The sequence below is a fragment of the Anas acuta genome, chromosome 26 (assembly GCF_963932015.1).
Source record: "Anas acuta chromosome 26, bAnaAcu1.1, whole genome shotgun sequence".
Classification (NCBI taxonomy): Eukaryota; Metazoa; Chordata; class Aves; order Anseriformes; family Anatidae; genus Anas; species Anas acuta.
Genome location: NC_089004.1, coordinates 5,785,575 through 5,809,050, shown reverse-complemented (window position 1 = coordinate 5,809,050; position 23,476 = coordinate 5,785,575). Strand labels below are relative to the sequence as shown.

Below are 23,476 nucleotides of genomic sequence, written 5' to 3'. Positions count from 1 at the left end.
AACATTGTAAGACAAATAAAAGGATCCACAGATATCCTCCCACGTACAGAGGCAAGTGACTTTCCCCTGGCATGTGACCGCGGCGAGCGCAGGGTTTTGGGGAGGGACGAGGGCTGCTTTCCCTCCCCGGGCTCCTTCCCCCCATAAGGCGTGGGGGCGGCAGGGCCCTGCTCGCGGATTTACTGCGTTTGCTTCGTGTTTGCTTTGTTGTTTTTTCCCGCAGCAAGGCAGAGAACCAAGAGATGCCGGTGTGACTGAGAAAGGATGAAGTGGATTCTGCTGACTGACTGCGCCACCTGGTTTTTGAGGTAGCAGCCTTTCATTGAGGAGCTTTGGGGCGTGGACTGAACAGGTCAGCACAGAGGAAATAAAAGGCTGAGCTGCCTGCTGTCTTCTTGTTTCATCCAGCCAGAGTAAACCTGAGCCCTGTGGGAAAGGGTTTGCTCTGACTCTCGGTGCCTGGTTGCAATTTGCCACACGGAGCTCCACGTGTGGCCGTTCCCGAGCTGGGCATGGCAGGTTTGCAGGTTCCTGCAGCTGCTGCACTACAAACGCAGGCTGTGGTGGGCAGCACGAGGAAAGCTGGAAGGCTCTGAGCGTTTGATGGAGTGAGTTTGTCTTTTTTATGGCTCCTCAAGCACCTGTGAGTTACTTGGTGATGTTAAACTTGAACGGGGCTGCTGCTGGTGAAGACCTTGGCCACAAAGGCCTCCTGAAGAGCCCCTGACTGGGGGCTCAGGGGGATTTCAAACGCCCAAAGCCCGCACAGGGCCGGCTCTGTAGCCAGGAGCACCGGCGGGCTTGCTGCAGAGGAGAGCAGTGAGTGTGCTGGTGTTCTGGGAAGCTGTCACCCGGTGGTTCAGGCTTACTGGTTCACCCTTGTAGAACAGACAAACAGTAGTAAGTAAGACTTAATTTTATTAGAACATGTCAACAGTTCACTCCAACAACCGGACTGTAAGAGTACATTGACCGAACAGCAACAGGACAGCCGAAACAAGGTTTAAGCCTACTGAAGGCTGCTTTTGTGGCTATTCTTAGTGCCCTGGGGAAAAGGCCATAAAACTTTTCAACGCTGTCAGATATTTAAATAACTTTTAAAAACAGTCAGAATTTCTTAAATCTATGAATCTTTCACTAAGAAAAATGACATAAACCTTGTTGAAAGCATTCCTATGAGCTATGGATTAGCAGCTGGCAAACACGGTATTTCATCATCCTCCTTCCACCCCACAACGAGCTCACGGTATTTATCTTTTTATGATAGGCTGTGACACAGCAGACTAAATACAGTTTGCTAGTGTCAGCTCCCCTAAATACAAGCGCAGCTTGTTATTCAGCTGCAGAGCCCTCTCCCTGGTAGTGCAGCTTTTTTATCATGTCACTAATAATAGAGTAGAACGTTAACTTTTCACGTTTGTAAAAATAGAACTCTCATATTTATTTAACTTACTGAATTACCAATTCTGTTAAGAAAAAGAACAATAGAAGTTTTTCACTTCTCCTGAAAGCTAAAGTAATGCAAATCTGTAGATGTTGGAAGGTGACACTGAAGGGATGGATGTTTCCTTCAACCTCTGCTAACTGTCGCTACTTAAACCTTTCAAACATACTTTGAAACAGGCTCCTAGCCAAGTGGCACAACAGAAACCAGCGGCTACCTTTACTTCTTGGCCTTCATTTTTGTTTCTTTGACTTGCTGGATAATAACTTTCAGCATCTTTTCCATTTTGGATTTTGTCAGTGATTTTCTACAGTACCACACTTGGTCCCACATGGAGTAGAGGGGCTTGGGAGACAGGTAGAGCGGATCGTAGTCGTGAAGCATGTCCAGCGGCCTCTTCTTAGCGTACATCTTGTAGTCCTGGATCGGACAGTTATCTGGGTTGTCAGGCCTGGCAAAGAGGTGTGCAGCTGCTTCCCCCGTAGTTTCCTCTGCGTGGAGGTCATTCTTCCACGCCAGGTACTCCAGCCCTGCCTCATCCTTTCTTAGCACCAGCTGTCCCCAGTACAGGTTCTGGCTGTGATTGTGTGTGCTTGCCCCAAACCCCCTGATGATATTTATGAGCATCAGGTGCAGAAAGCCCTGAGGGGTCAACTGACTCAATAGCCCTTTCTTACGAAGGACATCCACGTTTTCATCCGTCAGGTTCTCTAAAATAGTCCACTCTCCCTCTCTCTCTTTTTGAGACAGATGCTGATACTTCAGTTTTAAGGCTTCCTGAGACGTTCTGAATTCCGCTCCTTTAACCACGCTGTACTCGTAGTTGTGATCCTTCAGGTATCTCTCAATGCTGCTCTGGAAGAAGTACAAAGAGTTGGCGGAAAAATCCATGCCGTTTTGTTTCTTTGCGGAGTTGTAGAACCAGGCCAGGTAATTATCGAGGTCTTCAGGTGGCAGCTTGTAGATCTCGCGCGCTTCAGAGGGGCAGTGTAAAACCAGCCAGTCTCTGAAAATCTTGATGTCGCCAGCATTCCGGTTTTTCTTCTTCAGCCCATCTAAAAGATAAGAAACAGCACTGTGAACAGCACGAACTAGCAAGATCAGCAAAATAAAAGGGGGCGCAGAACAATGTTCACCTCCCTTTTAAAAGCAAGTCAGACTGAGACTGTCACAGACCCCTTCCCTTAAAGCTCTGGTTTTATCTGTGTTCTCAGCCAGCCCGCGCCACTTGACAGCACTAGTCTAGGCAGGACTGCTCCCTGCCCTGTTCCTTCTCACTTGCCTGGTGAATCTGCATGCTATCAGCAAGGTAAATGTAAGATTCTCTTTCTTTTAGAATCCTGTTTAATGGGGACAGAATGATTGCCCAGTGAGATTTCATCACTGAATGGGATTGCGGGACTCACGGGGTGGAAAGCACTGGTGCAAGTTTTATGGGCTATTTGGGACAGCAACAGGACTGGAAACGGGAGTTGTCGTTGGTGGCTTGTCCTTACGTTGGCAAGGGACTGAATTTCACCCCCGCTGACTTTAGAGCTGGTTCTGTGTGTTTGTGGGACCGCTCCCGTACCCACTCGCTGCAGTGCTGGCCCTGAGGCTCCAGCAGTCCAGAATGGCCTCGCTGTCCTTCAGAAATTTGCAGCTACTCTGGCAGTGCCTTGTGGTGACTGCAGGGGCCACGCTCGGCTCTGCTAAAATAGCTGGGAGTTGGCTTGTGCTGTGATCTGCCTCGGGACCGAGTGGCATCCATCTCGTATGTTCAAAGCCTTGTAGCAGATGCTATGTAAAACACATTTCAAAGCGTTCCCCTGCACGGAAACCTCTCCAGGGCAGGAGAGCTCTCATTGTGCAATAAAAACATTAATGAAAGTTAGGGGTGAATAGTAAGGAAGCAGCAAAAGATGAGTAAAAGTGTATTTTTAAAAAAGGGTTGCCAGGATTCCAGTTGGGTTCTTTCTCAAGTTGCTATGGCAATACCACATCCACCTAGTTCGATGTAGCATGAGAAATTAATTCTTTGGATTGCTGAAAAGCTCCATCTGCTCGCCTGTGACTTTTCCAGGGCTGGGGAGGGGTAGATTAAAAAGGGTTCTAGAGCCAACACCTAGAAATTCCGTTTTGTACACCAAATTATTTTGTACACGCTTAGTTGTGATCTTAAAATACTGTGGTGGGATTGAGGTGGATTCTACTGATCCCTACTGATCCCCGTGCTGCTGTTCTGGTGCTTTGCCTTTGTTATTGACTGATCTACGTGAAGAGATGAATGGCTTGTAAATCAATACATGCATGCAAAGGCCTCGCTTGAGCCATAAGCCATTTATCTTGACAGGAACAGCGATTGCACAGACATTCCCAGGTGAATTCCCCGTCCCTCCTGATGATGTACGTTGTCAATTACAAAAACAGTGCTCATAAAACTGCACCAGTGTGCATGGTTGTGGCTACGCAACGCTGAGCGCATTGAGGAGGACCACTGGTGCTTTAACTACACCCACTGTGGTACAGACAAACCCCACGTGCTTTCAGTAACCTGCTTGCTCTTAGGGGCTGCTGGGCTGCGTGGGTACGCGGGTGTCGGGGGACTCAGTGCGTGGAGGTGAGAGGCGTGCTCTTGGCCGCTCGTCCTGTTAGGTGGAGCCAGGGCATTAAGCTACTGGAAGGAAGAGAGATGCTCTGACTTGAAACAGATTTTCAAAGTTTGCCCCCGTGTTTATGCCCAGATGCTAGCAGACAAAAACGTAAAAATGCCGAGGCAGCAGTTTACCTGGTGGTACTGTGCGACACCACCTGCAGGCATGCAAATCATAGAGGCAAATGTTGTGGCTCTGCCTTAGCATCTTTAAAATCCTGAGCATTTGCATTTTATTTGAGGTGTTTAATCATTAAGTAACGTGTATGTACCTGGCATCAAGGATCCGGTGCACAACATATATCCTAAAACACGATCACTTAAATCAATTTTATTGATAGTTTCCCCACTGCTCGCATCGTTGTGATAGTGTCTGCACGCTGCGTGCCAGCTGTTCCTTCTCACGCAGACGGTGTCTGTCCTACAGCAGGATTAGAACAGCCACTGGCTGGGCTGTTCTCATGACAGGGAGTCATTTAAAATACACTGTGCGTGACTTAGCCTTGGTCTTGGAAGCTCCCTGGTAAGCAGTGGATCTCGCAAGTTAACGTTTGTGAAATTATATTTTCCCCCACTCCAGCAGGATTCCAAGGACAGCATGTAGGAAGATACCAAAAATTTTGGTCCCATTGCTGTCTCTGGGATTTTTTGTCATTCACTTCAGTGAAGCCAGAGATTCAGCCCAAATTTCTCCATTTCACTGCTTTAAAAGTTACTTCCTTGTGCTTTTTTCTCTTGAGACCAGAGTTCATATCTCTGGTTCCAGCTTCTCACAGGGATTCTCTCTTAAGTACAGCCAACACGCTGCATGGTGATACTGATCAAAATGAAAGACCAAAGTATTCAAACTGGATATTTTAGGCTGGGCCACAGCCAAGTGTACATTCGGGTAGCACAGTGAATGCCATCATCTACTGAAGCGATGATTGCTTAAGCTAGGAACGTCTTTTAGTCCCTTTTGGTAGAAATAGCATGCCCTCTATCAGCTGCACTTATTTTGATGCCCCAATACAGATTTTGGCGCTCTACCAAGTCCCCCTCCAGGTGATTAACAAAACATACCCACATGCCCACCAACCCTCCCAGGAATAAAGCTCCAGACTATCTTACTTTTGTTTGAGGATGGATGCTCCGAATTCTTGTTTTCTGGGCTCAGTGAGGCTGAGTGACGAGCTGTAAGCTCAGACACCGATGGTTTGCTCCCCTCAGGAGGGTTTTCAGCAGCATTCCCACTGAAGCCTGTTCCTGGTGTGCCACACTCGGGACAGCACAGTTGGAGTTGCTGCTGGACATCTACAGAGGTTTCAAACTGAAAGAATGCCACAGAGGTGGGTGCCTCTAGTTGGGCTTTTGCTTCAGTGCTGGAGACAGAAATCTGTTTTAACGGTTCCTTTGGTGTTGCTGACCCGGTGGAATTCCTTGCTCTAGAAGTTTCACTTGTGAACTCCACAGGATTAAGAGGACCTTGATGCATGAAGCTGCTCTCCAGGATCTTCTGATTGCTTACAGGGGATTTTTGAATAGAGAGAAGAGCTAAGGGTGGCTTTTCTGTGGGGGCAAAGCCAGATGTGGGAGTGTCTGGCTGCTTGGGAATTGCAGTCTTCTGATCATGATGCATTTGCAAATCTACCTCAGCAGTTACACAGCGAGTTGGTGGTGAGTCTGACCAAATATTCTGTCTGATTCTGTCTCCTTGGTTTTCTGCATCCGATACATGCTGTTCATCATCAGAGATGATTTGTGGATCTTCATCGCTTCCTAGATTCACTGTATGTGCGTCTGTTTTGATTTCACCTCTGGACACATGCTGTTCTGCTGCAAAGCAGGGTTTCATGGATTTGCTGTTTTTCTGATTTTCTCTGGGTGCTGGTTCATTGTGTACTATGTAGACTGTGTCATCTCTTTGTTGAGTGACCCCTGGAGATCTGCTACGTGATCCTGTGGCAGCAGTGCCTCTTCTAGCCCTCTCAAAAGGTGAGGTTACCCTGATCCTCTTTTCACCTGAGTTAGCTTCCCTCGAAGGAGCCTCGCAGGACGTTTGCCTCTTTCTCTTTTCTACAGCTTCATTCTCTTCTCTGCTTCTGAAGTGTAGTTTTCCACATGGCCAGTGATATGCATGTCCACCCCCACACATCCACAGGATAGAATTCTCTCTGCTGGGATGCCCCGAGCTCTGCACCGCTTCCAAGGCTGGGAGTTGTTTGCAGATATTGCCATGAGTGTGTGCCCAGGTGACAAGGTTGGAAAGATCCATGCAAAGTGAACTGCCATCGCTGCACCTTTCAGCACTGACGCTCTCGTTCTGCAAAAACATGTTGGGAGTAAATTAAGTGGAAGAGTATGTGCATGACACAGCAGTCCTGGGACCGTTTCCATCCCACCTCAACAGAGTAATAATTCCAAATCAGTGATCCTTCTACTGATTCTATTTGTGTACTTTAAAAAAAATAAGTCTACTTTGAAGACCTAGAGGTCTTGCTCAATACTTGAGCATGGTCCTGGAACGAGAAGTTTATAATAGATATTGCATACTTATGTGCTCAGAGTCTTGGTCAAGTAGCTCAGCATAAGAATTTATCATGCCACAGCAGCAGTGCATGTGTTCTACAGCCACAGCACCACTGAGATCGACATTCTCACTGAGCCACCAAGCCTCTACCATAGCGCAGGGGATGGGAAGGCACCTTGCGAAGTGCAGTGCTGTCTGTGGGGCTGAGTCCTGCGATCCAAGCAAGCTTGTACCCAATTCTGTACTCCCTTATGGAAAATGTAATGGGGAAGTGTCAGGAATCAGCTTCTCAGTCTCCCACTTCCCCACAGCCAGCAGGGCTCGTCGCTCTTTTGACTGTGAAATGGTAGCACTCCTGGCACCAAAGGGAAATCGGACACATGAAGCTGTCTGTAGGATGCTTTTCAGAGACAGAAAAGTGGACCTTGCACCCCTGTATCTAAAACTTGTTTTAAAAGATCTACATTTTTTAATGTTATAACTGGTTCTGTTAGAAAGAATCACCTATGGGATCGTTTATGCCATAAAATACACTCACCATGCTGCTGGTTTCTATCTCACCGAGTGCTCGTTCGGGTGGAGTTCAGTAAGTGACTGTCGGAATATCCTTTCCTTCTCAGAACCTAAAATACACATTGTGTGTGTGTATGTAATATATTTATTACATAGTTAAAATCTCTGGCTAGCAGATGCCACTAGTTTTTGGGCACTTTGATTACAATCTGTGGCTAGCGATCTTTTATTCCACAAATGGAGCGAACTGCAGAAACAGAAGGGTCAGAAATCATGAAGTGACTTGTAACATTATCTGAGTTTTCAAGTACTGACAAGAGGCAGTTTCCTAGCTAAAGGGTTCTCTGCATCTGTAATTCATGTTAACTGAAGAAAATCTGAAATTCTCCCATCGGTTTTGAAAACTTCCATGGAGTAGTCTGGAGCAGCATGGCAATTTCTGTGTAACAGGTAGAGGAGAGCTCAGAGAGGTGACGTTCATTCCTGTCGGTGTGTATATTGCAACTGAGCCAAGAAACCTGACCATGCCTTATGGGACTGATCCAGCACGCATTTATAGTTCCTAATGGCAGCCCGTACCCCAGGCTGCTTAGTCTATTATTAATTAAAAATTTTGCCATAACTGGTGGCAAAAGATGCCAGAAGGAACACACTGGACTGGAATCTTGTCTGGGCTGGCCCTGCGAGCAGCTCTGGCCAAACGTGAGGCCGCTTCCCTCGGCTCTGAGGGTGTGGGTGAGCAATGCCCGTGAGCGCGTCCTCGCCCTGCGCCTGAGCTCGAGCCTCGGGGCCGGCCGCCAGCTCCGGGCGCTCCTGTTCTGAGCCAGCTGCAGAGGATGGAAGAAGCCCATCCCAGCTGACAGCCATAGCGCTGCTCTGCTTCTGTGAATGTGGTGTTTGTCTGCAGGGATTTATTTCGTGGGCATGTTAGTTAAACTGAGGGGAAGCCTGCTGGCGCGCAGGCTGGGAAGCGGCTGTAGTGCAGCCGTCTGTGCGCGTGCCAGCAGCCGAGGCAGAGGCTGTGCTGGTGCCCGTAGTGCCCTACCTCTGCCCTGCCGTGCTCTCCAGGCCCATGCAGGGTGAGGAGAGGCCAGGACAAGGCTGAGCAGCCCCGTCTGGAGGCCAGGAAGGACGAGCGTGGCCACCTGGGCTGCCAGCCCCATCTGCAAGGCGAGGTGGGGACACAGGGAGCAGAGGTGGGAGGAGGTCGTTGTGATCACGACAGACAAATCCCAGGGAGCATGGAACTTGGCCAACCTCCCGCGCTGGAGAGCTCCTGGAAGCATGTTTACAGCAGCCCTGCTCGCTCGACCCAAAGCTGCCGGCGACCAGCACGCTGCAGAGCCCCAGCCACGCTGCGTGGCTCCGGCTGGCGAGGCGCTGAGCACGCGCTGCCTGCAAGCACTCAGCCTGCCGATGCCAAAGCCAAGCGTGCCTCACTGGATGCAATGCCCAAGCGAGGAGCCATGCAGAATTTCCAGGCAAACATTTAATCCTTCCAAGCAGAAGGAAAACAAAATACCATCGATGTGCTGCGGGCTTCCGAGCTGCCTGTCCTGAGGGAAGCACAGGTGACAGCCACGCTGCCCAGCACCTGCAGGACAAGGAACAGCTCTGGACACAGGCACAGCACAAGCCCAGCAGAAAAGGAAAGAGACAAAAGCAAAGCACAGAAGAAAGGCTCTCTGTAACCTCAGCAGACAGGTCGTGGCACTAACTGTTCCTTTCCCCAAGAAAAGCACAGGTCAGATCTCCTCACATCAGTTTTACTTCCCGATGAGGACTGAACAGGAGGCACCAGAACCACTCCTGTTTGGGGGTGAAACTGCTGCATGTCAGCAAAGCTCTGGAAAGCCTTCTGCTCTTACGCTAGCATCACTGCGTGTGTTCCTTTTTATGGCTTCCTAATGATAGTACAGATAATTTTAGCCTAGAATGCTTTGCTGTCTGCATATGCCAGCTTGTGAAATATGTAAAGCCAAGATTTTAAAAGAATCTTCTAACTGAAGCTGCTTGCTTTAAAAAAAAAATAATCCCTGAAAATGTTCTGGGAGCAAAGGCATGCTTCCAGGGAATGTTAAAGCAGCAAACACGTTCTGAGCTCAGGAACTGTTAATCTGGTGTACGGACGTGTGGTCACCATGATCTCGCTCCCAATGAGCCCTAGAGAACAGAGTTGGAAGGCGCCTCGGGTGGCCATCGAAGCCAAGAGAAGAATGAGCTTTACCCAGGCTCCTCCTGAGAGGTGCTCGCCTTCAAAGCTCCCAAGGACAGGGGGTTCACAGCCTCCCGCAGCGCCCTGCTCCTGGGCATGTTTCTGCTCTTTCTGAAGTTGTGATGAGTTTTATCTTCCACTTCAACATGAGCAATTTCTCCCCAAAGAGCTGAACTGCCTGGACAATCTGGCACTTACACACAGTGTGGGAAAAGGTAACAGAAGCGGAAGCTCTGTGGTCATGAGGCCATGAAATTATGGACTTGGCAGATGAACATCTTGATTTCCATCACGGGTGTCTTTAAATGGAATGCTTTTATCTCTCCTTATCTCCGAGCACATGTCTTCCTTTTCCTGATCCCACTGAAAAAGCCTTTTTTTCTCTCTTGATATTTAGGTCCAAATAAAAACTCTGGTGATCAGCTAAGGACACTTCTTCAGCCCACTCCTGCGCTGGTATTTACATGAGCTGAGGGTACCTCCAGAGACGCTGCGAAGTGGAAGTTTGGATTTACAGTTAGAGCTGAGCGGGGGAAGAAAACCAAACCATGTATTTACCCCAAAGGGCTGAAGTGGCAGAGGTCTCATCGCTTCGGTCAACAAAAATCAGTCACGATTGCTGCCCCAACGCCTCCGGCTTCAGCAAACCCAGGATCCTCACGGGGGAGACGTTCTGGGCTCGGGGCTTGAGCTTTGTTTTGAAACCTCAGGCCTGGTTCGGTGGCTGTAAGCGAGGCAGCATTTTAATTGTCTTTCCAGGAGAGGCTCCCATCTGATAATGGACACCGCGTGCAGAACCCACACCTTTGTGCAGAAAAACAGGACATTCCACAGCTGCCTGATAAATGTTTTTGTTTATTTTTTTTAGCCAATAGGGTTAAAATTAGTGTGCTGATACAGTTAAGTGAACTCATGCTAAGTGGATTCTCACTAGAAGGAAACAGAAAAATGTTTAAGAAAAAAAATCTACAAGCTTTTGCTGTCTCATGGTCCTGATCCACGCTGAAGGTTTTCCAGATGTTAGCACAATATATGCCTACTTCACTTGGCCACTTTTTCTTGAACACAGAGATAATTTCCCAGAAGTCTGCAGCATTTCAGGAGAGCTCTTTAAACTCAAAGCTGACTAAAAGCATTGAAATGCTTCTTCCCTTTTAAGACTTTCTTTTGCCTGGTTTGAGCCATTGGGGGGGGAAATACTCAACCATTTCTGACAAACTTTCTGAAAACCATTTGTTTGTAAGGTTTGTATATGGAAATCACCTGAAAATTTGTACTTTTTCACATTCCAGTGGACTCCATGCAGCGTTACGTTATGCTGAAGGTTGTCTGAACCCCTCTGTGACACACAGGCTGATGCAAGCAGGATAACTAAATAAAGAAACTAATTGTATGGACTCTCCAAGCCCTTTAACCACGGTGTTCCTGTCCCTCCACCCTGTAATAGTGCTAGCTGTGTTTCTCTGAAGTCTCTTTATAAGTCTGCTTCACAGATTAGAAACCTGAGGCAGGCACAAAGCAAGTAAATAAGAGCGCTTTGCCTTTCCAGCTCTAGATAAGACAGTGCAGGAAACTGGAACAATCCCGGTAGGAAAACAACAGGATACAGAACAGCAGTTCTTAAACGTGACTCCCAGCCCCTGCCCCCAGCATGAATTGTTTGCTCCTGCTCACTTGAGAGAGCTCACCAGGGGTGCAGCAGCACGGGACAGCTGTGAAATGGGCGCACGGGAGGGGACGGGCTGCCAGAGAGCCCTGGGAAGGGGCGAGGGGTGCTGCTGGGGCACGTGGTGTCTGGGCAGGAGGGGTGAAGCTGTGCTTCCCCGTGTCCGCTTGGAAGGAGCAAGGAGGGAGCTGAGAGCAGAGCAGAAGTAGCTCATGGCGCTAAAAGTCATTGAACTTATCCCACCGCTTCTTAGCAAGGGCCTTTGGGGTGGATCTTTGGGGTGGATCAATCATTTCCCAGCACATCGTTCTTCCCGTACTTGTCAGTGTCTCTCTCTCCTTCTCCTGGCTATACCGGAGCCTTCTCAGCACCTCTTCAGTTCTCTTCCTGCTCCACCGTATCCTTCCACTGCTCCTCCTGCCCTGCTTGCAGCAGTGCAGCTCCCAAGACGCACTCGCTACAAGGTGGCAGTGCTCCATTTCTAGAGATGCTGGCAGAAAACAACACCTGATAGTGGGCAGGGTGTAACTGCGTGCACCAGCTCCGAGAGACGGCTATTGAACAGCCTACAGCAATCACATTCCTTAAACAGGAGTATTTTGGTCTAAAGAACTGGATGCTTTTTTTCAGCTGAGTCTTAATTATCTCTTCTCTTGAGGGTCTGCATTACAGAGCTGCCGTCCTTGTAACGTAACCGAGCTCTAAATCAAGTCGTCTTAAAACAGAGCCAATAAAAGCCTGCAGCCAGCTGGCAACGGATCACCTGGTCCAACCAACAGTAATCAACCACTAAAAACAGATGTAGTAAAGGAAAAAATTAATTTGAAATCACAAACTGCTATAAATAGGCCCTAATATTTTAGATCCCTGCAAAGAAGTGGGAAAGCTGAAATGTGAGTAGGGCAAACCCGTTACTGCACAGAGCGTTAGGGCACGGGGCAGGGACCCTGCTCCTTACCCCGCTCACGCCGCCGGTTGTGAGCTGGTGCCAGCGGGGGCGAGCGGGCCGTTATTTTCCATAGCGATTGTAATTTATTTTCCCTTTTTTGTTGCTTTCATGTTCCTTTTCCCGTTGCGCGCGAGGTTCCAAGCAGCACCAGCTTGGCCAGCGGCGCGGTCACAGCGCAGCACCGGCGGCTTCGCGGAGCCGCAACGCAAAACCGAGGGGGGAAAGGGGGGAGGAGGCTCGGGTACGGCCGGGAGCGGGGCCGGGAGCGGGGCCGGGAGCAGGGCCGGGAGCCGCCGGCGCGTCCCCGCCAGGGGGGGCTCGGCCGCCGGCCTGCGCGCCCGGCCCCGCCCACCACGAGGCTCCGCCCCCGGGACCGCCCACTCCCCGTGCCCCCACCCAATGAGGCTCCGCCCACGCCCTGAGGCCCCGCCCCTATCCCGAGGCCCCGCCCCTCCCGGTGCCGGGGGCGGGCTCCACGCGGCCGCCCCGCGCCTCCTGCTCCCCCCCCGGGGCCTTCTCGGTGTCCCCGCGCCCCAGCGGGGGCTGCTGGAGGGGGACGATGCCGCCCTCAGGGGCTCGTTAAGGCCGCGGGGACTCGGGGCTCTCCTTGTGTCTCGAGGGGCTGTGAGGGTTCGGAGGTGCTGCAGGGCTCCTGGGCGGGGAAGAAGCAACCTTCTGGCAAACGAGGCACGTTCAGGGGGCGTTCAGGGGGCGCCCTGCCTCGGAGGGGGGCTCTAAAGGCTCAGCTGGGGTCTCGGGCAGACGCAGATGCCCGCGGCGTGGTGTCCAGGAGGGGAGCGGTGCCTGTCCCTCACACACAGCCTTTGGGAATCCATGGGTTCGTGCTCCCTGGCCGTGCTGACAGGACACCTGGGAGCCCCGCAGGCTCTCCACCTTTGCAGCCTTTTTCTACACAGCTTTCTCCTGTTGTCTGTGTCTGGAAGTGCCCCCGTGGCCCTTACCTCCTGCACGGTCACTCAGGATGCTTCAGGGAGCCTCCCATGGAGCACGGCAGTCTGGGGAAGGAGGGCGAGAATCCCACTGGGACCCAGAGGACAGGGCGGCCTAGGGAACGAGAGAAAGGAGGCATTAGTGATTGAGGAAGTGATCTTACAGCAATTGGTGTGGGATGGAAGCAATAAACAGCAGGCTCTCTGCCCCGAGAGCTGAGTCTGCAGCCACTTTTTATAGGTTGTGAGGGGCAAGGAGCTGGGATCGGCGGTATCAGGAGAGGCACCCTAAGAGGCAGCGGCTCCCGGTTTGTCTCCCTCCTGAGTGCTGCGTTCAGCAGGAACCAAGTCTCACGGATGACAAATACCACAGCTGGATGGCATCTTGCCTCCTGGAGGAGCAGTGAAACCTAGCACTGGCACACCTAACCATTAATTTAGAAAAGAAAAATACATTCTGGCATAACGGCCCTAAGAGGCTGCCAACCCTTGTCCTGCAGCAGCGATAGCACGCTTTCTGTGTGAGCAAGAGCAAACAATGAAGCCCACTCTCCAGATTCAAGCAAAATTGGAGTCAATAGCTGGGTTCAGATCCGCAGTTCTCTGCTGTAACTGCCCTGAGTGCACAAAGGCGTTTCTGTACAGACGTTTTGGGAGGTTTTGGAAACCTCCCCAGGCCTGCACCACAAAGCCTCTTCCTGGGCCTTCCAGCGCACGCTCTCAGATGAGCCCGGCACCAGTGAACGTGCCTTAGACAATCACCTAGGCTGACGGCTCCCCAAAGCCTAACTGGGTACCTCAAATAAGCTATCTGAGCACGGCTAAGCTTTTGGGAAGGCAGGCCTGCTGGCCAGAGGGCTGGGTTACAGCCACAGCCGTGCTCCTGCGCCTACATGAAACCCTTTTTGTTTCTTTGGTGACCACACGTGTGCTTTAGTCCTCGTGGCAAAGCCTGGGAGGGCAAATCCTGCTAGCTGGCTTCGAGTGGCTGCAGAAGGAAGCAGTTAGCTCACAGTATGAAACGAAATATCTTCTCAATAAATGAAGAATTGGTTAATCGAGCAAGAAAACGCATGCTGTATGTGCGGAGCAGGCAGCTGTGCACAGCCTGCAGTTCTGCAGCCTCCCGTGCCCCTGTGCTGCAGCACTCCCCCCAAGCCCCTGCTGCAACGGTGCTGCCATCACGCCCTGCACTCACTGCCCTTGCCTCTGAGCATCTCACCAAATGAAATATTCAACGTGCTGAAGGATATTAAGTTCCTTTGTTCCTCTGGCAACCGAGATCCTGAGCGCTCTCAATCCTCCCTGCCTCCACGTGGCGCAGGTTCACGTCTCAATGTTATTTTAATGCTCGATTTACTACTCCAGGGGTCTTAGCACCGGCTCACCTGCGTTACACAGCAACTCTGGCGTACAACCTACTGGGCAAGGACACAGCTACTTCACGGGCGGGTATTTCTCATTGGCACCCAGGCCCTGAACTGTGCAGGTGGGAAGTGCTCGGGGCAGAGCTGGTGGCTGGCTGTGCAGGAAGCCAGCTCCGTCCTGTGCTGAGCGGAGCCCAGAGACAGCTCCCAGCATCCGCCCAGCGGGGCACTCCCTTGCAGAGGCCAGCTGTAACTCCACAAACATCAGGAGCGGTCGGTCTCCGTGTTAAAGCACTGGTTAAAACTAGTTAAAACACTGGAGGTAGGTTACTCGTTCTGTTCATCGCTTCCATCTGGTTGTCAAACAAGAGCCACGCTGAAATCCCTGCACCACCTCTTCCCATTTCCGCCACCTGAAGCATCGGCGAGCCCTCATCCCACAGCGCCAGGCCCCTGAGCTGCGGGAACAGGGCTTCCCCGCGCTGCTTGCCCTGCCTAACACCCCTCAGCAACATATGGGCCCGCCAACAGAAGCCGCCCGCTGCATAATTACGGCACTGACAAACCAATTGAACCTCGGCAGCTGCCACGGGGGAGATCTCATTCAGTCTCAGTATTGCCTTTTAAACTTAAGTGGCACTGGAACAAACACATCTTTGATCCAAGTAGGAAATCATTTGGAGCTTTGTGTTTAATAGAGCTGAGGCCCTGGGAAAATGATGGCTTTATTAGCCTGGATGACCGTGCAGGCCTCATCGCAGGCAGGTGCTGGTTTGCTCCGACAGTCCCATCACTTCTTCAGACCTATTTGGAAGTATTTGTTCTGGAATTGATGTGAAACAAGGACTTTAACTCAGCTGTGCTGCTGAAGCACCTATAAACTATGAGGAACCTCAAACAAGTATTACGGGAGGAGGAGAGGGAGCACGATTTTGGCAGTTCCAGAATAAAGTTACATCTCTGCACTTCTGTCCTTGTGCTACGTCGTGCCTTCCTGGGGCCTGCAAGATTTGCTGCAGTAAGTTCAATAAGGAAGGAGCGAGATCCATAAAATATTCAGTAATGATTCATACCAAGTAGCCACTAAAACTTTGTCCTTCAGCCCTTCGAGCTAGTTCGTAGACTGGTTTGGCAATACAGTTAAAGAAGCTGTTTTCTTCCTAAAAAGATAGTCTCAAGGGTATGTTGTAAAATACCGTCTTGCTCTGATTTTTCAAAAAGCATTCTCCTGGATTCTTTGGAAACTACTTAAATGCTTCATTTCTTAGAAGGTTGCTTTAGAAAAGCGAGTGAGAGGTTTCCCAAGAAAACCACATCAGCATATTCACTGGTGGAGGCAGCTGTAAACATTGTCAATCTAAATATTACTCTTAGTTACAAACAATTATACCGGCTGCGAATGGAAGCTGGCTCTGGCGCAGCAAAACCTGCCATGCAGACAGTAAGAGGGGGAGCAGCTTGCAGACATACACCTAACGGCGCATGTCTAGGTGCTCTGCATGTCTATCTCTCTCTCTTTTAGGGCCCCTTCCATTTAAATGACCTGTGCTCAGCCTGAAGTTCTGTCTGGAGTCACCCAGCACCTGGGTAATATCCACTCAGGTAGCAGATGCAATGGGAGACGTCGGTACGAGCTAGCGTTTCAGCCAGCAGCCCCTCGGCCCGACAGGTGAGTGACGCAGAGCCTCAGAAATAATGCATGAGCTGTGTGGGGCCCAGCAGCACTGCTCGCCTGGTGGCTGCCGCGGCTCCCCCACTGACCTGGGAGCTGCACGCCCCGAGAGCTGGGGTGCCACAGCACCCACCAAGGGACTCGCTGCTGGGGTGTTTCTGAGGAAAACGGGCACTCGGGGCTTCCTGTTGGAGTTACGCAGAGCCCCCGAGGTCCCAGCATGAGCGAGAGCTCGTGGAAAAGCTGCCTGCTGAGCCATCACGACCCCTAAGTGGTTTATCAGGAAACTGGCAGCACCGTTAGAGTGGAATAAAATAAAATCATTGTAAGGAAAGAAAAGAGCATTCCAGCCGCTTTCTGAGCAGCTTTGTAGCACGGGAAGGTGCCTGAACTGCACTAATCCTTCACTGCAGAAAATGCCTCCGAAGAAAGGAAAAGAAATGTAGAACTGCAGCCACACAGAAGAGACCCCAAATTATGTTTATTTCCCTGCCCTAGGATAGCAGGGGAGATGTGCTTGTAAGGATGGTTGTTTGTATAAATAAATGTTCATTCTTGGCAGTGGAATGCAAACTATGCTGAAGGGCTGGAAACAGACCACTCTGCAAAGCTGAGGCCAGAGTAAGGGAAAGATGAAGCGAGGCTGTCGGGAGGAAATTCACATTCATTTTTAGCAACTTGGAGAGTTTCTCAAGCATGTTTGACATTTTTAATTATGCTGATGTAGAACCTATTCCAAGGACAAAAGCGGTCAGGATTGCTGGGTAAACAATTAGGAAATCTCATACCAGCCAGCTAGGGGTAGTGTTGCCTGTGGGGCTGGAGACTCTGCTGAAACACGGCATCATCTTTCATACTTTCTAGACAAATGGAATTTGAGTGTCTTGCAAAATCTTTGCCTAGGTCAGGAGACTCAGATCCTCATCTTGCAAGCTTTCTCGAAAGGCGTATTTTTGACAGTACACATGAGACAGGAAGGAGATCAGTCTGCTCTGCTGCTACTTGGCTGAGCTTTCCTGCAGGGTTTCCTGAGAGGCTAGGAAACAATCTCGTTACGTTTCTACCAATTGTCTCCGAAGCCGTACCCTTAGAATGGAAAATAAAACTGACATTTCTTCAGGAGAACAAGATCGGCTCTGCAGCGCCGAGCCCCAGAGTCAGGGCCTGTTGGTCTGCCTCCCATGCTCGGCACATTCTGCAGCACGCCTGCAGCGCCTTGGTTCGTGTGGGGAGCAGAGCTCAGCAGGCTCGCTCGCCCTCCTTCCTCTCTGAAGAATTTGCAAAGAAACGTACCTGTGGTTTAATTTCTGAGTCAAGGCTGATAAAGACGGCACAGGAATGGCAAGAGTTTGTTAGCGAGCAGAAAGGTTGCAGGAAAATTAGAAGGGAGTGGTTTTTAATGCACACCTGCTCTGTTTGCCTCGGCCACCGAGCTGCGGGTGCTGGCGGCACTTTTAGGCTGGTAGAGCTGAATAGGAACTTGCATTCTCTTTGAGATAATGGAAAGTCACAGAGGAGGTATCCAGCTTCTGGGCATGAATAAATCATTGAGGGGATGAATTATTCAGCGATCATCCCTACAACATGTGCTACATTCAGACTCAAGAGGCAACATCCCTATTGTGTGGGTTTTCTTCCCAAACATTACAGATGTATGACAGGCTAATGAATGAATCTAAATAGGCAAATGTTGGGAAACGAGATTAAAAGAGTAATTTAAAAAAGAGCAGTAAAAGCTGCGTGAAAGAGCTGGCATGCTTCGGGCTGGAATTACGCTGGTCAGATGCTCTTTGAACTCGGTGACGTCGGATCAAGCTGTCCACAACAGTTAGGACCGCGATGTGAAGAATGAATAAAGAATGGCTCAGGAAATTGGAAACACAGGTTGGAGGAAACAGACGGGGTTACGAGCGCAGGAACAATGCAGAAGCTGGCCCAGTCGTCCACCAAAGAACAACACGGGCGCTACACCTGATTTCTCCAGAGCCCATCTGCAGTCTTGATGCCACTTACAAGGTATCTGAAGATGCCTGGGCTCAGCTCTGCGCTGTCGGGTCAGTGTCCTTGCCTCACGGCGCTTTTTTAACGCTCCATTTTTACGAGCTGAAGTCAGTTGGATTAAGAGAACAATCTGACTGCAGTGACTAGAAGGCTGGCATTGTTCAATCTGGACTGATAGAATTATTTGAATTCCACACCCAAAATCACAGAGCCTACGGCCTGAGTGAGCAGAGGCAATGCGTGATCCCCAAGCAGCACGTGCTGACAGTTAATTATCTCAGAAAGCTGCCGTGAAGAGTTGCAGCTCGGTGTAAGCTGGAGCAGTATAATCAAACCATAGAATAATCTGCTCCAACCCTGGCTGGAAGAAAAAAAGTCCTGTGTTCAATAGCCAGGAAATGGCTGGTCCGTCCTTCGCAGGAAATGAGTCACCCGAAGGCATCCGCGAGGAGCAGCAAAGACAGGGAAGTTCTGAACTAACAGGGACTGATAACGACAGGCCGGCACACAGATAAGTCTCGTTTTCTCATAGATTAGGGAGAAGAAAAGACGTAAAACACGAGTTGTTGTGATTATGCTTACAATTTTAGGCCGATGCAACTACTTGCAGCACAAAGTACCGGTGGGTACGGCGTGTCAGCCCCGTGAAGAGGTGAGTGCAGAACATACAACGTGCAGTAAAAGCTGCACGAGTACTGGAGGTGCATGAAGCTCGATTCCTGACCAATTTATTGATCAGCCACCCACTGGTGCTCTTTTTGGTAACACTCCACAGTGACAAATTCTTATGGATCAGTGGAAAAAAACCACTTCCCTTGCTAACGGTGTGTGCTGCTTGTAAAACCAGCAGGCTGCAGATCAGTGAGCTTTCTGCGAGCACCGGAGCTAACGAAGCCGGCTGCCCACTGCTCCCCTGCACGCTCACACCCCCAGCCCAGTTTTCTGCCTGCATCGCTTGTAACGCTGCTGGTCCCCCCCCTTTCCCCTTCCCTCGCTCAGGGGTGAGTACAAACCCCCTGTTCTCAACAGTTTCGGGCCACGTGCGAGCTGCCCGGCCCAGGAGCAGCCACATGAGTCCTTCTGCCGATCGAGGCGGCACCGGGAGCCCCGCGAGCTCCGGGCTAACCCCTGCCAGAGCCCTGGTGTGGCGTCGTGAACGATGCACAAAAGAATGTTCTGGCACCCCGAGACGTTACAAAACTGCACGAACTCTTTTAAACAAAACAGCCACGTTAATTAAAAGTGGGTAAAAAGAAATAAAAGCAACAAAAAGAGGCAAAAGTATTCAAAACAACCCCCGCCCCCCCAAATTCACTGGGACTAGACGGGAAGCAGAGTTCTATGCCAGCGAGTTTCCTGGTTTAGGACCTCGCAGGGTGCCGTGAATCATGGGGGAGGAGGGGAGGCTGCAGGAAAAAACTGTTAAAAACCACAGCTGGGCAAAGCACCAGCTCGCACCTCTACGGCTCCTGTTCCTGAGCAGGGAGCGTATTTTGGGGGGTTCTTGTTTTTAACTCACTGACAGACGGGGAGGGTGGGATTGTAAGGGGAAGGGGAAAAAACTTCCTGGTTTGCGAAGGAATACAGTTACAGGGGAGAAGTGTTCTCTGGCTGTGGGGCAGCTCCAGGGCTATTTTAAAAAGACAAAGAAAAAAGGCAGGAAAAGGGTCTCCTTCGTTTCCCAGAGTTTTTCGTCCCAGCATTGCAAAACAAATTCAAAGAGATAACATGGGCAGGAAGGGCTTAAAAAAAAAAAAAGAAAAACCTGGGTGTGTCCCTCAAGGCCTTCCTAGCTGTGAGTAACCGGAGCCTGGGGGAGGGTGGGCCCGTTTTGGGCCCGTTTTGCTGGATTGTACAAAAGAAGCTGATTCATATTTTTCCCTTCTCCCTCCTCGTTTTTTTTTTTTTTTTTTTTTTTTCACACGGCTATTTTCATGTGGGTTTCTTTTTCAAAACAAAAAGAAACACGGAGACGTGTCCTTCTCCCAGTTGTTTTTTTGTATAAAGTATGACTTTTTTCTTAAATGCATTTTCCTGTTTGGCCCAAGGAACCACTGTCCATGACCCCACAGTATCTTTAGTCAGTTTGCTCCCACTGTATCTGAAAGGATACTAAAATTTCTGTTAAATATTACAGGAAGATGATAAAACGTTGCATAATCAGCATTTCTGCCAGAAAATCTGAGAAAGCTTGAGCAAACCCTCAAAGAGTCTTTTAAGCTAGCCCAGAACTGCACAGCACAGTGCTAATTCTTTGATGGCATCCCCCCGTGTTTGCTTTTCCAAAGATATCTGAAAAGCAGCTGCACAGGCAGTGGATCTGCACAGGCAAGAAACCGATCTCAACAGCCACTAAGAAGTCAGGTATCATTCTGACCAGCAATTAGTATATGGCATTAATAGTTTTTTTTCAAAGTCTTGGTGTTATGTTTGGGGTACTGGTCTTTAGGGTGCGCTTCTTTACAAATGGGCTCAAAGATTGCACATTAAAAAAGGAGGGATCCTGCCTCCGAGCTCCCCTCTGCTGCAGAGGGGTTTCTTACAGGATATGGAACGGGTTGTCCTGACGGGACAATGAATAAAACCCCTCCACAGGAGACAGAGCTTAAAGTAGGCACAGCTCAAGAAACTGTGTTATGGCTTCTGAAATGAGACTTCAAATCGCGCTCTGCTTTGATCAAATCACTTCATCTCTCCAGCCCTCAGCTCAACCCCTCCGAAGTGAATCACACAATCCCATCATTTTCCCATTCAGTTTGCCTGATCTAAGTTGTAAATCTCTTATCAGTAGCACAAGCTGAGCCTCCTTTCAGGTGCAGTACCCAGCAAAGTGACTCTGGTTTCAGGGAGGACCTTTGGTCGCCTGGAGTGCCAAGGAAGAACGTTCCTTTTCTCCGGTTTAAACTTCACTGCTGCACTGAGTGAGGGCCAGATGGCCAGGAGCCCAATAAAGCCAAGATATGGGAGTCAGCAGCTACCAGCTCTTGGTGAAACCCAAGCTTTTTGGAAGCTTTTGCATGTCACAAACAGTGACAAGAGCAGTGCAGTAGGTTGACATCCAAACTATCTGACCACTGCCCCACTCTGAGAAGATAAGGTCTTTGGCCATAGGAACCAACACAGTAACGTGTCTGAGAGAAAATTATAGCTGGTTTCACGTTTTTAAAAGCTTTTTTGCTATATTTACGTGTTTAGTATGTGCTTCAGAAAGAAATGGGAATATAAAAGGCATGTCTGTACCTGTCAGCGTTACCTGACACTGAGCAGGAACACTGCCCAAGGCCAGGACTCCAAGTTCAATCTGCACTTCTAAATCCTTCCCTAACCCTTCACAAGGACACCACTGCTGGCACGGCTCAGCCGCTTCCATCAGAGGCAGACTGGCAGAAGCACACAAATGTTTCCACAAAAAATGTCAGAAGTGGGTGTGCTGGTGAGGAACCAAGGATCCTTTCTGCAGTAAGACCAGTATTATGTTGCCTAGAGACTCTCACAACAGGATTGCCGCTAATGAATCCGAGATCAATGTGGACTGAACGTTTGATATTTGATTCAGCGCTGCACAGGGGACTCGTAGGGAGGCCTGGGACAATTAATTCTGGTGCTGCAGTCGACGGGTAGGTTTATGACAAGCGAGGCAAGGAAAATAAATAATGCTGGTAGAATTCCCAGTGAGCAAATATTGCCTATATTTAAACAGCGCCAAGCAGCATTTCAGCTGGGGGAGCAAACAGCTTTACCACGAGGAGGGAGTGGGGAAGGACCGGCCAAATCCTGCTGGATGTGTGGGGCTGATCCGGGATCTGCTCGGCCTCCAGCGGGATCCTGGGGCTCCGGGGCCTGTTCGGGGCCAGGAACAAAGCGAATTTATCGCATCCAGCGTCAGGTCCCGGAGAGCGCCAGGGGGACGTGTTGGTTTCTTTGATTTATTTTGAGAACCTTCATCTCGTGGCACATGAATGAGTTGGAAAATTATTGTTAAGGGAGCACAGAAAGTATCTAATACGCATAAACCCATTAAATTTACCCTAGATGGCCCAAACATGATTTTAATTCGGGGTTTGAAAATCCCCCAGGAGAGGAAACCCATGGATTTCACCTGAACCTCTGGGGAAGTAAGGCCCACAGGCAATTACAGGCAGTAAGCGTGAAACTCACTTATCTAATTAACCTCTGGGCTCTACCTGACGAGGAAAAGAGCTGCTTTTATCCACAAACTGCGAGAACTGGGGCTGAGGAGAAATGCGCTGGGCAGGGCGGGCAGGTGGGGGCTTACCTCACGGCTCCTTGCCACTCACTGCATAATCTTTATCCCTAGAACATTAACTGCAAACAGAATCTGCCTTATGTTTTAAGTAAAGCTTTCAAGCGCCGTCCAGGTCCGTGAACAGTCCCAGGCCGGCAGCGCTAAATTATTCCCCGAATTTCGTCGAGGAGCCCGGGCTCCCTTACTCGAAATGGCGGCGGGCAGCGGTGCGCGGCTTCCCTGCCCGCAACCAACATGGCGGCCGCCGCGGCCCGGGCCGTGCCGCGGATGACGACACAATGTGCACGTTGGCGCTCTTGCCCGTACTCAAGATGGCTGCCACCGCCGTTCTCCCATGCCCTGCCCCCAATCAAGATGGCGGACCGGTGTGGCATTTCGGCATCCTTCCCGCTCTCAAGATGGCTCCTCCCAGCCGCGTCCCGGCGCCCACCCAATCGCGCCGCACACCGGCGCGTCGCCCCGCCCCTCTCCCCGCCCTCAGCCAATAGGCTCGGGGAGAGCCTCCGGCGTTCCCACCCCCGGGGGCGGGCCCTCCCCTCCCCTGCCGTCAAGGTGACACCGCCGGCAGCCAATGGCGCGGCGGCGCGGGCGAGGCGGGCCGGGCGGCGCCGCCATTTTGTGAGTCTATAACACGGAGCCGTCGGGTCCGTTCCTGCTATTCCGGCGCCTCCGCTCCGTTCCCTGCGGGTCTCCTCCGTGTGCAATGGACGGGTGAGTCCCCGCCCGAACGGGCCCCGCCGCGCCTAAGGCCGCACCCAGGGCCTGTGGGGGAGCGCCGCCGGCCCCTGAGGGGGCTCCGCGGGACCGGGGGGGGGGCCGCGGCCGGGGCTCGGGACCCGGGGTCTGGGCGTTACCTCAGGGGGGGCGCCCGGGGCGCGGCCGCCCCCGCCGCTGGGGGGGGTGGGGGGGGATACACAGGGAACGGGGGGCGGGCGGTTACCGGCGGGGGGCTCCCGGGGGGCTGCCCCCGGGGCCGTGCTCGCCGCAGGGGGAGGAGGTGCCCGGGGGGTGCGGGGGCGGCCCCGGGGTCTGCTCCGCGGCCGCCGCCCTGGCGCTGAGGCGCGGGGCCTGGGGCGGGCCGGGTCCCCCCTCACAGCCCCCCCCTCACGCCGCGCTCGCCCCCCCGGGGGCCGCCTGAACCCTCCCGGAGCGTGGGCGGGTGCGGGGGGGGCGGCTCCGTGCGCAGGGAGAACCCGCCCCGGGGCTTGGCCGGGTGCCCCCCGGTGTCCCGGGAACCCCCTCGAGGGGCTCGGTTTTGGGTTGGGGGGGGGGGGGGCGGCGGGGGGGCGGC

General features: G+C 51.3%; 2 protein-coding genes across 7 annotated transcripts in view; one reads left to right on the top strand and one right to left on the bottom strand.

Moving 5' to 3' along the window:
• Positions 1-882: 882 nt before the first annotated feature.
• LOC137845120 (uncharacterized protein KIAA1958-like) lies at positions 883-22,452 on the bottom strand. 4 transcript variants are annotated; one of them, XM_068662020.1, is made up of 5 exons: positions 22,195-22,452; positions 12,891-12,993; positions 7,124-7,208; positions 5,187-6,378; positions 883-2,499 (listed from the first exon to the last, which is right to left on the bottom strand). In XM_068662020.1, exons 3-5 carry the CDS (start codon positions 7,124-7,126, stop codon positions 1,664-1,666), a joined length of 2,031 nt encoding a protein of 676 aa, XP_068518121.1. In that variant the 5' UTR covers positions 7,127-7,208; positions 12,891-12,993; positions 22,195-22,452; the 3' UTR covers positions 883-1,663. The 4 variants fall into 4 exon arrangements, with proteins under 4 accessions (XP_068518121.1, XP_068518122.1, XP_068518123.1 ...); XM_068662021.1 differs by lacking the exon at positions 22,195-22,452 and adding an exon at positions 17,931-18,053; XM_068662022.1 differs by lacking the exon at positions 7,124-7,208.
• Positions 22,453-22,749: 297 nt separating this feature from the next.
• PTBP1 (polypyrimidine tract binding protein 1) overlaps positions 22,750-23,476 on the top strand; it is a 29,933-nt gene continuing 29,206 nt past the window's right edge. The window contains exon 1 of one of the 3 annotated variants that reach the window (XM_068661973.1): positions 22,750-22,896. Coding sequence is in view for 2 of the 3 variants with exons in the window: in XM_068661971.1 (XP_068518072.1) it covers positions 22,889-22,896 (8 nt within the window). In the remaining variant the exon portion in view is untranslated. The remainder of the gene's footprint in view (positions 22,897-23,476) is intronic. The other 2 variants (XM_068661971.1, XM_068661972.1) reach the window with 2 other exon arrangements.

Excerpts from the sequence above, each read along its gene's own strand:
- LOC137845120 (XM_068662019.1), bottom strand. The coding sequence starts at position 6,390 with ATGTTTTTGCAGAACGAGAGCGTCAGTGCTGAAAGGTGCAGCGATGGC. Across the intron at positions 2,500-5,186 it reads GCATCCATCCTCAAACAAAA|ATGGGCTGAAGAAGAAAAAC; the intron begins GTAAGATAGTCT and ends CTTATCTTTTAG.